This window comes from Astyanax mexicanus, unplaced genomic scaffold (genome assembly GCF_023375975.1).
Source record: "Astyanax mexicanus isolate ESR-SI-001 unplaced genomic scaffold, AstMex3_surface scaffold_33, whole genome shotgun sequence".
In the NCBI taxonomy this organism is placed as follows: domain Eukaryota; kingdom Metazoa; phylum Chordata; class Actinopteri; order Characiformes; family Acestrorhamphidae; genus Astyanax; species Astyanax mexicanus.
In genome coordinates this window covers 3,028,379-3,041,905 of record NW_026040043.1, presented here as the reverse complement: position 1 = coordinate 3,041,905, position 13,527 = coordinate 3,028,379, and the positions used below count along the sequence as shown (strand labels likewise).

Below are 13,527 nucleotides of genomic sequence, written 5' to 3'. Positions count from 1 at the left end.
AGAGCTGTGTTTCTTTCAGAGATGTATAGTAATGAAGTAAAACTACTACTGTCCTTAAGAAGTAAAATGCTGTATCTGTACTTTACTGGAGAATTTTTTTCTCCTACTTTTACTTTTACTTCGTTACATATTTTCACTGAGTTTAATACTTTTACTCTGATTGTTTTTTATGTGCTGCTGCATCGTTACCAGGGGTGTCTCTAGTCCTTTTTTTAAGGGGCTCAGAAACTGACAATGATAATCTACGTTCTTGGTGTGCGCAGTTCTTCAGTTGTTAAACCGGTGGGAGGGGGGGTTCACCGACGAGTGTTTCGGAACTTCCTAATCAGACAGTTCTTCACGCCTGACACTCTGGCTGTAACTCCACCCTCTTGGACTAGGTCTGCCTAACAACAGAGCGATCTATATTCTGATTGGCTCAATGAGAGTACATTATAATATACAGCCGATGGATTGGCAAGCGTGAGAAATACCATGTGTGGCGTGTGAACTCGCTGAGGTGCGTGTGTCACACGTTCAAAGCGTTAGACTTGAGAACACTGGTGTGTATGCTCGCGAGTGTTTGTGTGTATGTGTTTGTGTGCTCACGTGTGTGGCCAGTCAGTCAGTTGTGGATATTGGGTTGGTTTTTAAAATAAAGTCATACTCAGATTAAAGTAAAAAAAATAAGGTATATAGCTTTTCACTTTTTAGCTGTTTAAATTAGACCAGATGACAAAGCTTTAGGAGTTATTTTTTGTTTTAGAAATGTTACAATGTCCTTATCTGCTAAAAAAATGATTAAAAAGAAACACACCTGTCCTCCTGTACATCATATTTATTATAAAAATGTTAGGAATGATTCCAAACCCACATCATCACTAAAGCCAGAGCACTGTCACAGGGATTAATAAAGCTGCTATAATATCTTGGCCTTCGACAGCTTTAGTTGATTTTATAATAGTGATAGACCAACTAGTGAACTTTTATGCTAAGTTTGTTAAAATATACTATCTGATTACTGTTTAGCTTCTCTTTTGGGTAAGTTTGTTTAGAGTGTTAATTTAATACTTCATGTAAATGTACTCTTTCCTGTTCATTCCTGTTCTTGTTCTTTTGAACTCTTTCTGTAAAAAAAACTACACAGCACAAAACATATACTTTTACTTTCAGTACTTGAGCAGAATTTTTTAGAATAAATTACTTGCAATACAAAAAGTACAAAAAAATGTTGAATACTTTAGTACCTCTACTTAAGGATGATGCTTAAAGAACACGTGAACTTCTACTCAAGTAACTTTTTTGCTAAGAGTTTTACTCAAGTCTGGGTCTCTAGTACTTTATACATGTCTGTTTTTTTATTAGTTTTAAAAATGCAGTTTCATCTGATTTTGTCTTTCAGAGAATAAGACAAACACTGAGAGATACATATTCATTAATGAGAGAATGACCTGGCGTAAAGCTCAGAGATACTGCAGAGAACATCACACAGATCTGCCCAGTGTGAGGAACGAGACTGAGAGACAGCAGATCTGTAGTGTGTTACAAACTGCTGACAGGAATTGGATCGGCATGTTTAACGACTCCTGGAATTGGTCGGATCAGAGTAGCTCCTCATTCCGTTACTGGGATTCTAACCAGCCTGATAATTATGATGGAAAGGAGAACTGTACTACCTTGATAATGACTGAACAGGGTCACTGGAACGATGATAACTGTGATAAACCATATCCATTCATCTGCCATGAGGGTGAGAAGAACTTATTGTGTAATATTTTATATTAATGTTGTTTAATATTATAGAGTATTTTTAGTATGCATTTACTCCTTTGCCTTTTTTCTCCAGATAAGCTGATCTTGATTCAGAAGAATCTGAGCTGGCCAGAAGCTCTGAGATACTGCAGAGAGAATCATGTGGACCTGGTCTCAGTTCACTCTGAGGAGATCCAGCTCTGGGTGGAGGATGTGGCTCAGAAAGCCTCCACTGATCATGTGTGGCTGGGTCTGCGTCACACCTGCGCCCTCAGCTTCTGGTTCTGGATGAGTGGAGACTTTATCTGCTATGATAACTGGGCTCCAGGTAACGGAACAGAAGGTGAAGACTGCAGTCCTGTAGAGAGAACCGGAGCGGTGCAGGCTAGAGGAGATCAGAAGTGGGTCAGCCTGCCTGAGAACCAGACTCTCAACTTCATCTGCATCAAATATGAAGGTTAGATTTAGTGTTTATTTGTGTGATTTGTGCAGAATATTTACATAGATCTCGTTACAATAACCCTGTTTTTTCCCACAGACTGAAACCAGGTGTGAAGTGTCTTCTGGCTCATCATCAGCTTTCCAACATTTACTGTATATTATCTTATATTAGTGGTTATACTTTACATACTAGAGCTGTTGGCCTAAACTGCATTTACTTTTTTATATATATGACCTTATTTATCTGTATTCCACTGGATTTCAAAAGGTGGTTGATATTCAAGTGACAATTTTGGACTAAAATTCTAAACTAATAAGTTCAGTAAGTATTTGGACAGTAACTCAGTTTTGTAATGTTGTCATTGTACATACTGTAAGTGATGATTATTGATTATTTTACTGCTATTTGTATGCACAGATTAGACTGAAGTTAGACCTAGAAAAGCCTACTGAGATCTGGAGCGGAATTATATTTTATATCTTATATTTTTAAGTATTTTAACATGTTAAGTCTGTTTTATCAAAGAATATTGTTTCAATTTCTCTTCATCTTAATGTATTTTCTACTATTATGTTAATCATCATAAGATTGTTATTACTGGATGAGTAAATTCAATAAAGCAGGTAAAAATCAGATCATTGTCAGACTTAATTTTTTACTATAAAACAATTAATTATTTTTATTAATTATTAATTATTTCTATGCGACCAGGAGGGGGTGACAAAATTAAACTGTGACACAGCACATCCATTCACTTTATATTAGATTATATTCATTGTTTATACAGTATTTACTGTAACTGTTTGGCTAAGCTGCCTTTACGTTTTTCTTAGATGTGCTTGTTCATTTGTATGTCATATATTTTCATAAATTACTCAACTGAAAAAAAGTTAAAAAAGCAAAAGCTCAATTAATATTTGGACAGTAATTCAGTTGATATTTATTGATTTTTCTGCTGATAGGGGTAGCAGGATTAAAGTAAATAGAGCTTTACAATCTGTACAGATTAGACTGAGAGTTACAGTAATAGTCTATATATTGCACTCTGTTGGGTCCTGCCACTGAGTCTGTTTTAGTACACTGCCTTATAATCCACACATCACTACAGCTGGAGGGGGGTAGACCTGCCGTCACTCCTGTACCTGTGTAGATGGCACCTGCTGCCTCTGCATCAGCTGTTCCTGTGACAGTGGCATCTGCCACCTCCATTCCAATGCCAGCAGTGCACGCTGTTCCTGGGGAGCTGTGGCATATGTGTGCTCCACTGGCACTGGAGATGTAGAGGAAGCAGGTGCCATCTGCACAGGTACAGGGGTGACGGCAGGTCTTACTGCCACAGGAACAGCAGGCACTGCTGGCACTGGAGCTGTAGTGGAGGCGGGTGCCACTGGCACTAAAGCTGAATTGGCAGCAGGCACTGCTAGCACAAGAACAGGGGTGGCGCCATGTGCAGCTGGCACTAAAGCTGCAAGGACAGGCACCGTTGGAGCTGGTACTGGAGCTGATGCGGTTGGTGACGCTGAATCTGGTACTGGAGCAGAGGTGGTGGGTGCCGCAGGCACTGAAGCTGACGCGATGGGTGCCGCTGAAGCTAGTAATGAAGTGGGGGCAGCAGGTGCTGCTGAAGCTGGGACTCAAGCTGAGACAGGTTGTTTATAAAACCTGAGTTTTAGTAGTTCAAGAAACCCTCCACAGTCCTCGCATTTTTAGGCTTTTTTTCAAAAATAATGTTAGCCCACTGTAAACAATTAGCCCTTATTAAAGTCTACATAAAGTTAACCTTCACAACATCTGAAGAGGTAGGATACAGTCAGAAGCTGTAAGGATACAGTTGGAGCACTGCATAATAAAGCCTTCACAGGTGCCATGCTGTCCATCATTCTCACAGGGAATAGAAACCAAGGAAGGTAACACTAGCGGTTTAACATATTGCAGTACAGAAACCAGGTTGTCTAAAGCACTTACTCTCTTAACACCTCTAACACACTAACTACTTCTAACCTCATTTCCTTCTTCCCCTCCTTCACTCCTCTATCCTATTACTCCCCTTTGACCTCCTTTTATCCCTATCCAAAGTTGTTTTTACCTTTAAACTTATTTTACATTGTACTTGACTATTGTAAGTCGCTTTGGACAAAAGCGTCTGCCAAATGTAATGTAATGTAATGTAATGTAAAATAACCCTCTCGTTTTGCCTTGACAAAAACAGACTTTCTGCATCCTCAGTGTGTCATACTTTAGGTAACGCTTTTAAGGCAGGAGGCAAATGCAAGTCAGCTTTATTTTCCACTTAAAAAAAGAACAAAGATAAAGACAGAGAAACAAACTCTAGGACTAAGAAAACTGGGAAACACCTGGGGAAGGAAACGAGGGGGCAAGGTATCAAACAAAACAGGTGAGAACACTAAAACAAAGGTGGGGCAGGGGCAGAGACAAGACTAAAAACAGGACAGGAATGGAAAAACACAAGAGATACAAAGGCTCAAAACTATTAACAATCCAACCTCAAGAATAACGTTGTTCAGTTTAGCTGACAGCTGTTCCCATACCTTTTTACCACTTTTTATCTACTGTAGTATAAGGTTGATTCATCATTAAATTGATATGAGACAATAACTGTCCATAAATTGAAGCAACGGTCCGGATCCACACAGCACCTCTACAAGTTTCAGCAGTGATGTCCCAAACTCCCTATAAGGGGTTAATAATGTATGAACTACAACACAGAATAGAACAGTAATATTAAAATATGCGGCTTGCTTGTTTTTTAAACACATGTGCAGTGGGTTACATTTCCTCTTCACGGTTACTGCCTGAATACAATCACTTGAACTGCTGCTGCCCTAGCTCTGACGAACTCTAATCAAATCAGAGATGATATCTTCATAGGATTGCGTGCAAGAGAGGTGGAGCGAAATTAGAGAGAACAAAAAGAAAGAGGTGAAATACTGTATTGATCAGAACAGGAGGTGAAGATCGAGGGAGACACATCAGGACGAAGAAATCGGATCTGAACATCTAGATTCCAGAAATGGATCAGAAGTGGATATCAGTTTTCTTGCTGTTCTCAGGTTAGTGAACATCATTTAGTACTAAATTTTACACCAGATAATACATTTTGAATTGTTTGTTAACTTTCCTAAGTGCATGTATCTGCACTCATGTTACGAGTTTCAATCTACTACTGAATAAAAAACAAGAGTAAAATATTACTTACCACAGTGTAGGCTTTATTTTTGACCACATTTATCAGACATTTAACACAATACTGTTTAAAAACATACTTTTCAATACAAATTTGAAATCATGTTTTTCTCTGTATATGCAAAATATTCTGTTCACCTCATCTTTAAACAGTAACTAATTAAACACAATATTACATAATAAAATGATTCCACAAAAGAAATTAGCCTAATTGTGCTTTAGATTAGGCCATTGTGTTTCCTTAAAATGTAAAGTATTTTCTCCTGTTCTTCACAGCTGTGTGTGGTGTATCTCCATACGTTCCTCATCGGTATCACTTTGTGGATCAGAGTAAAACCTGGACAGAAGCTCAGAGCTACTGCAGACAGACCTACACTGATCTGGCCACCATCAACAACATGGACGAGATGAAGAAGCTGAACGAGGCTCTGAAGGGTAAAGGTGGCGACTTCGTTTGGATTGGTCTGAACAGAGGGAACACTGGAAGATGGCAGTGGTCTCTGGCAGATGGAAGTTTCTACAGTGTAGGAAATTCGTACCAGAAGTGGTACAGTGGAGAACCAAATAATGCTGGGGGGAATGAGTTCTGCATTGCGATGAAGCAAGAAGATGGAACCTGGTTTGATGATGAGTGTGGGATAATTTGTACTTTTGTGTGTTTTGACGGTAAGAACTACTACTACAGGTTAATGAAAGGTACAGTCACTTCAAGAAATCAGTCTGGAACTAAATAGTGAAATCTGATTGGCTGTCCATTTGTGTTTTATACTCATTATTTGACATTTTTGCAGAGTGTTCTGTTATGTACATGTATCAGTTTTTAACTATGTGAGTTTAACGTTTTTCAGAAAATAAACCAAACACTGAGAGATACATATTTATTAATGACAAAAAGACCTGGCGTGAAGCTCAGAGCTACTGCAGAGAACATCACACAGACCTGGCCAGTGTGAGGAACCCGACTGAGAGCCAGCTGATCATAAATGCGACCATAAATAATAATCATTTCTGGATCGGCCTGTTTAACGACTCCTGGAAGTGGTCGGATCAGAGTAGCTCCTCATTCCGATACTGGAATTCTACCCAGCCAGATAATAATGATCTTACAAAATGTGCTGCAGTGTCTGTGAAGGACCAGGGTCAGTGGGAAGATATAAGATGTGAGGAACAGCACCCTTTCATCTGCCATGAGAGTAAGTGATATTTGGCTAATTAAATTAGAAAATTAAGTATTTCTTCAATTAAACCTTTAAAATGGCTTAATTATCTTAAATAATTTTGAAATAGAGTGTTTACTGCAAATCTCTCTGATAAAATCAGCAGAACTATCTCAAAATATTTCATGGTCAGTTTTTCCCCTTTTCTTGTCTCTCCAGATGAACTGATCTTGATCCAGGAGAATCTGAGCTGGAAAGGAGCTCTGAGATACTGCAGAGAGAATCATGTGGACCTGGTCTCAGTTCACTCTGAGGAGATCCAGCTCTGGGTGGAGGATGTGGCTCAGAAAGCCTCCACTGATCATGTGTGGCTGGGTCTGCGTCACACCTGCACTCAGGGATTCTGGTTCTGGACGAGTGGGTTTTCCGTCTGCTATGATAACTGGGCTCCAGGTAACGGGACAGAAGGAGAAGACTGCAGTCCTGTAGAGAGAACCGGAGCGGTGCAGGCTAGAGGAGATCAGCAGTGGGTCAGCCTGCCTGAGAACCAGACTCTCAACTTCATCTGCATCAGATATGAAGGTTAGATTTAGTGTTTATGTGTGATTTGTACAAAATGTGCAAATAGACACGACATAAAATCTTAATTATTCATTATTTTTCCCAGGTAGAAATCAGGTGTGTAGAATTTTGTTGCCCAGAATCAGCAGCTTAACAGCTTTACCACATTCTCTGTATATTAGCTTAAAGTAGTGCTTTATACTGTATGTACTGTAACTGTTAAGATTAAATGCATTTCCTTGTTTCATATTTGTGCCTCTTTACCTTTTTCTAATGATTTTCACCACTTACTATTATAACTACTATTATTACTTTATTATTTCTTACATTTGTAAAAAAAATAAAAAATAAAAATATATATATATATATATATATATATATATATATGTATTTGAAGTATTTTCTGTACATTTCGTATAAATGTATTTTATACAATTATGTTAATCATCATGACACTGTTCTTATTGGATGAGTTATTTGAATAAATTTAATAAAATCAGTTCATTGTCAGACTTTCTTTTCTTACTACAATACAATTCACTGTATACAATACAATGGATTATCTATGCAACCCATCTACAGTAGGTTGGGGAGCAGCAGCTCTCCAGCCCAGAGGGTTGCAGAACCCAATTGCAGAGCAGCAGGGTCTCAAAGCAGGTGAGAAAAAGGGAGAAAAAAACCCACAAAAATTGTGTGGAGCCCCCGAAAACATGGATAGAACAGTGGGAAAAGAAAAGAGCCGAGGCTCGCTCAAGAAACTAGCATAGATAAGAGCTTCAAAGCTTCACCCAGGACCTTTCTCAGGTACTGGAGTGGACTTGTTCCCTTCAGGAGTTGTCGGACAATGTAGGCGGAGGTACCGTCCACAGTATGGGGACTGAGGAAAGAGGCAGGGCCCACAGAACAAAGGTAGGGCTTTAGGCGGGACACGTGGATGGTTGGTGGACCTTCAAGGCAGGTGGCAGGGCAAGGAGGTACAAAACTGGATTAATCCAGTGCACTAAGGGTTCCAGGTAACGTGGGGCCAGTTTTTGTGGATGTCCTTGGCCAACAAACAGACTCGTTGACCATCCCGATAAGAGGGGGCAACCTGCAGCCTCCTGTCTGTGTGGCGCTTCTGGGTCACCCTGGCAGACAAGAGGGCAGCCTGGGCCCTCCTCCACTCTCTGCGGCAATGGTGGACCATCTGGTCAGCTAAAGAGTCTCCCGTGACTGTCTTCTGTCCAGGAAAAGCATACCCCAAAAGCGAAGCATACCCAAACTGGCACTCGAATGGCGACATCCCCAGAGATGAGTGCCAGAGAGTGTTGTGGGCATACTCTGCCTACTTTAACTAGTCGGACAGAGCTGAAGAGGCCAGACAGCAGAGGATCTGTTCTAGGTCCTGGTTGACCCTCTCTGTCTGGCCGTTGGACTGAGGTTGGAACCCTCACGACAAGCTGGCTTCTGCCCCCAGCAAACAGCAAAAGGCACCCCAGAACCTAGTCTACCTCTACGACAAACGGGAGTCTGGGGGTCATGCAGTTAGAGAACCGAAGCCCGGGTCATTAGAGAGGTTAGCGGGAAGGCCACAGCGCTAAAATTCCTCACAAACCTTTGGAAAAAGTTAGCAAAGCCCAGGAAGCGCTGGACCAGTTGCACAGATGTGGGCCGGGGCCAATTCTCGACTGGCTTGACCTTGGTGGCGTCCATGCGCAGAGCGTTATGGGACTCGACAACGCCCAAAAAATGAGATGGACTGCTCATGGAACTCTTTTTCAGTTTGACGCAGAGGTGGTTCTTTTGAAGTAGTTGGAGAACCTGATGGACAAGGGTAACGTGTTCGTCCATAGAGCGACTGTACATATTGTATCCATGTGAACAGACAAGCCTGTATTAACTTATCAACTTTTGTTCTGTACACTTCATTTCTGTATTTATTTCTAGTGAGTGAAGAGACAACATCCATGCAACTCAATTATGTTCATTTTGATTGAATCCATTGGTAAATTTTTTAAGTCAGCAATTTGTTACCTCTTAGGGGTTAACAGTATACGAACATCAACCCAGAACTGAATGGTGACATTTAAGCCATGCTGCATATTTGTTTTGTAAATACATTTCCTCTTCACGTGCAATGCCCAAATACTGTCAGTTGAACTGCCGCTGACCTAGCTCTGACAAAATCAAACCAAATCAGAGATGCTATCTCTACAGAATTGTGTGCAAGAGGGGTGGAGCGATATTAGAGAGAATCAAAAGAAAAAGGTGAGACACTGTACTGATCAGAACAGGAGGTGAAGAACGACGGAAACACATCTGGACAGACAAATCAGATCTGATCATCTATGGCAACACATAATAGTAGATATTTGATTCTAGGGATGGATCCGAAGTGGATCTCAGTCTTCTTACTGTTCTCAGGTCAGTGTGAATTTTGTATGTACTAAGAGCCTCATTAGTACTTACTTAGAAACCGGCTAACACATTTAGCTTTTTTGTAAATTGTCCTGAATAGCTGTATCTTTGCATTCTTTGATTTTCACTTTACATAGGGTATAATAAATTCAGTGAACAGAGCTGCATAAGTGTGTAATAATGTTTAACAGACCTAACTAATAACAATGGCATTATTGGTTTGAATACAAAGCATTTAAACTAAAAGTAATTACCTAAAATACTAAACATTACATCAATTAATGTTTGTGAATAAATAAATAGAGGAACCAGGTACCACTGCATAAAAGGTAGTACAGCCAACTTTATAAGTTTATAACTGCGTTTTAATTTTTAATCGATATTTAAAAATGCTTATCCAACCAGTACGCACAACTGCAATACATGGGAACATTAATGCAGTTATTTCTTCTCTACCTAACAGTGGCTAACATTATTAATGTAGTATCTCATGTGTTGCTCATGTTAGCAAATGCTTTACTTTTTATTTTAGTGTGTAATGAGCATAAAATATGGATTAATTATTGTATTAATTAATGTTAGTTAGTCAAGTTTCCACACTTTCTCCTGATCTTCACAGCTGTGTGTGGTGTATCTTCATACGTTCCTCATCGGTATCACTTTGTGAATGAGAATAAAACCTGGACTGAAGCTCAGAGCTACTGCAGAAAGACCTACACTGATCTGGCCACCATCAACAACATGGACGAGATGAAGAAGCTGAATGAGACTCTGAAGGATAAAACTGTCGGTGATGTTTGGATTGGTCTGAACAGAGGGAACACTGGGAAATGGCGGTGGTCTCTGCCAGATGGAAATTTCTACACTGTAGAAGATACAGACCAGAACTGGAGCAGTGGGGAACCAGATAATCGTGGAGGAATAGAGTTCTGTGTTGCGATGTATAAATTTGATAAAAAGTGGTTTGATGACAACTGTGGGAGTAAACATACTTTTGTTTGTTTTGACGGTAGGAACTTTTACTCTAGATACAGGTTTGGACAATACTGAAATCTGATTGGCTGTTTAACTTGGTGTTCTGTTATTTACTGTACAGTTTAATGTCTTTCAGAAAATAAACCAAACAATGAGAGATACGTATTCATTAATAACAAAAAGACCTGGAGTGAAGCTCAGAGCTACTGCAGAGAGAATCACACAGATCTGGCCAGTGTGAGGAACGAGAATGAGAGAGAAATGGTCTATGCAGCAGGAAATGATAATCATTTCTGGATCGGTCTTTCTAAAGACATTAACAACACCTGGAAGTGGTCAGATCAAAGTAGCTCCTCATTTCGATACTGGAACTCTAATCAGCCAGATAATACTTATAATACAAATTGTGCTGCAGCTTCTGTGAAGCACCAGGGTCAGTGGCATAATATAGAATGTGGGGAACAGCACCCTTTCATCTGCCATGAGAGTAAGTTATACTTAATGTATATTAACAAAACTTTTATTTGGTTTATATTTTTATAAAAATGGTTTATTGCAAATCTCTCTGCAGCAGAACTATTTTAGAACATTTACTGTTCATTTATGCCCTTATTCTTCCATCTCCAGATGAGCTGATCTTGATCCAGCAGAATCTGAGCTGGAAAGGAGCTCTGAGATACTGCAGAGAGAATCATGTGGACCTGGTCTCAGTTCACTCTGAGGAGATCCAGCTCTGGGTGAAGGATGTGGCTCAGAAAGCCTCCACTGATCATGTGTGGCTGGGTCTGCGTCACACCTGCACTCAGGGATTCTGGTTCTGGACGAGTGGGTTTACCATCTGCTATGAGAACTGGGCTCCAGGTAACGGTGCAGAGGGAGAACACTGTGAGCCTATAGAGAGAACCGGAGCGGTGCAGGCTAGAGGAGATCAGAAGTGGGTCAGCCTGCCTGAGAACCAGAATCTGAACTTCATCTGCATAAGATATGAGGGTTAGGTAGTTTTTATGTGTGCTTTGTACAAAATGTGCATATAGACATGACATAAAATCTTAATTATTCATTATTTTTCCCAGATTGAAACCAGGTGTGAAGATTTTTCTTGCCCAGAATCAGCAGCTCAACAGGTTTACCATATTCACTGTTTATTAGCTTAACCAAGTGCTTCATACTGTATGTGCTGTAACTGTTAAGGTTAAATGCATTTCCTTGTTTCTTATTTTTGCCTATTTACCTCTTTCCAATGACTTTTATCACTTACTAAACTGTGAAGTTTAGAAAATCAATTCATAAGCATTTGGACAGTGAAAAGCCTGCTCGAATTTAGAGCAGAGCTCTGAGACCAAAACTTGAAGCTTATGTTATTATTTCTTATATTTTTAAGATAAAAAAATGTAATTTTACACCTATGTTAATGATCATGACACTGCTCTTACTGGATGAGTTATTTGAATAAATTTAATAAAATCAGTTCACTGTCTGACTTTCATTTCTTACTATACTATAATACAATTCATTACGGATTATCTATGCAACCTATCAAGTATTTCCCCTCGGGGATCAATAAAGTATCTATCTATCTATCTATCTATCTATCTATCTATCTATCTATCTATCTATCTATCTATCTATCTATCTATCTATCTATCTATCTATCTATCTATCTATCTATCAAACAAAGTGACAACGTGCACAATGATGATAAAGACAACTCTAGATTAACACAATACATTAACACAATCAGCACAAACATCAATTATGAAAAGCATAATTGTAACTGTAATACAAAATGTAAACAAAAACATATTCAAGTTAATCTGCTAATGTCAAAACATAATGAACAAAATCAGAACATTGGCTCTTTCCTGAACTTCATATTAAAATCAATATTTTCCTGAATACAAATTAAACAGTTCATGTCCTCCAAACCTTTAGTTTCATTATGTTTGTCTAGTTTTACATCTATTTTCAAACATGCAGAATTCGGGTTGATTCCTGTTGTTACTGATCTGGAATTATTAATTGGAGTAGAGAGAAAGTGAACAGGCAGCTTCTCCAAGTGTCCTGTAGGAGATTTCAAAACCATCATTTTTTTTTACTGTAGAAAAAAAGGTTTTGTATCACCTACACCTTTAGCCCATATATGGTACAAGGCATTTTAATGGGTTAAATTTGCTCCTCTGAGTTGCTGACTACCCACCTGTCCAACCTGATATCAAGGGACGTTGGACCCTCAGGTTTTCCTGTCCCTGTCTCCATCACAGATCAGCTGCCCATCATCCAGTTTTGCCTCGGACTAGTGACTCACTTTCCACAACCAATTACATCAAAGTTTATATGAACTGCTTTCATTGCTGGTGTTGCTATACTCCTGAATATATACAGTAAGATGTGGACATAAAAAGACATTTTAACATTCAATTAAAATCTACTGACCAGTGGTAGGATGATGGACCCCACATATATGTGAGTCTTGGTCCTCCCAAGGTTTCTTCCTCCTGCAGCTCTAAAGGTGATTTTTCCTTGCCTCCACATTTACTGGGGGTTCTGTATTCTGTATTTTATGTTGAATGTTTTGCCTGTTTTTCTGTCCTGTGGTCACATTTCTGTGAAGCTGCTTTGTGACATCAGTTGTAAAAAGTTCTATAAAAATAAATTTAACTTGACTTGAAACAAAGTCAAATGGATGTTTAGCCCCAGAGTAAGAAAACCTACACTAAACCTAAACTTAATGTACTACACCTCAAGTTAACCATATCCTTACCTTGACCTCAGTTTAGCCAAACTTACTCTTTACCTCTAACTAAAACTAAGATTAACCCACATTTTAACACAACCATAAACGTTACCCAAGTACAATGTGTAATTCCTATAATATTTCATATGGCATAAAACCATGTTACTTTAAACCTGCTACCCCTATCAGCAGAAAATCATAAATAAATATCAATTATCTACAATGAAAACAGTACAAGTTACTGACTTACTGTCCAAATACTTATTAAACTTTTGCTTTTTTTTTCAAGTTCATTAATTAAAGAAAGTCTTTGAGATACAGATAAA

At 39.1% G+C, this 13,527-nt stretch overlaps 4 protein-coding genes across 4 annotated transcripts; all 4 read left to right on the top strand.

The window, feature by feature from the left end:
* The first annotated feature begins 1,238 nt into the window (after nucleotides 1-1,238).
* Nucleotides 1,239-3,832, top strand: LOC125789945 (C-type mannose receptor 2-like). The gene is made up of 4 exons (XM_049473040.1): nucleotides 1,239-1,272; nucleotides 1,382-1,729; nucleotides 1,826-2,188; nucleotides 3,324-3,832. The coding sequence occupies exons 1-4, from the start codon at nucleotides 1,239-1,241 to the stop codon at nucleotides 3,830-3,832; spliced, it is 1,254 nt and encodes a 417-aa protein (XP_049328997.1).
* Nucleotides 3,833-5,204: 1,372 nt separating this feature from the next.
* Nucleotides 5,205-6,116, top strand: LOC125789944 (L-selectin-like). Its single transcript, XM_049473039.1, has 2 exons — nucleotides 5,205-5,244; nucleotides 5,654-6,116. Exons 1-2 carry the CDS (start codon nucleotides 5,205-5,207, stop codon nucleotides 6,109-6,111), a joined length of 498 nt encoding a protein of 165 aa, XP_049328996.1. The 3' UTR covers nucleotides 6,112-6,116.
* A 448-nt stretch (nucleotides 6,117-6,564) lies between these two features.
* LOC125789943 (low affinity immunoglobulin epsilon Fc receptor-like) lies at nucleotides 6,565-7,371 on the top strand. Its single transcript, XM_049473037.1, has 2 exons — nucleotides 6,565-6,574; nucleotides 6,754-7,371. Exons 1-2 carry the CDS (start codon nucleotides 6,565-6,567, stop codon nucleotides 7,119-7,121), a joined length of 378 nt encoding a protein of 125 aa, XP_049328994.1. The 3' UTR covers nucleotides 7,122-7,371.
* A 658-nt stretch (nucleotides 7,372-8,029) lies between these two features.
* LOC125789942 (uncharacterized) lies at nucleotides 8,030-11,462 on the top strand. The gene is made up of 4 exons (XM_049473036.1): nucleotides 8,030-8,069; nucleotides 8,154-8,284; nucleotides 10,075-10,332; nucleotides 11,088-11,462. Exons 1-4 carry the CDS (start codon nucleotides 8,030-8,032, stop codon nucleotides 11,460-11,462), a joined length of 804 nt encoding a protein of 267 aa, XP_049328993.1.
* Nucleotides 11,463-13,527: the final 2,065 nt, after the last annotated feature.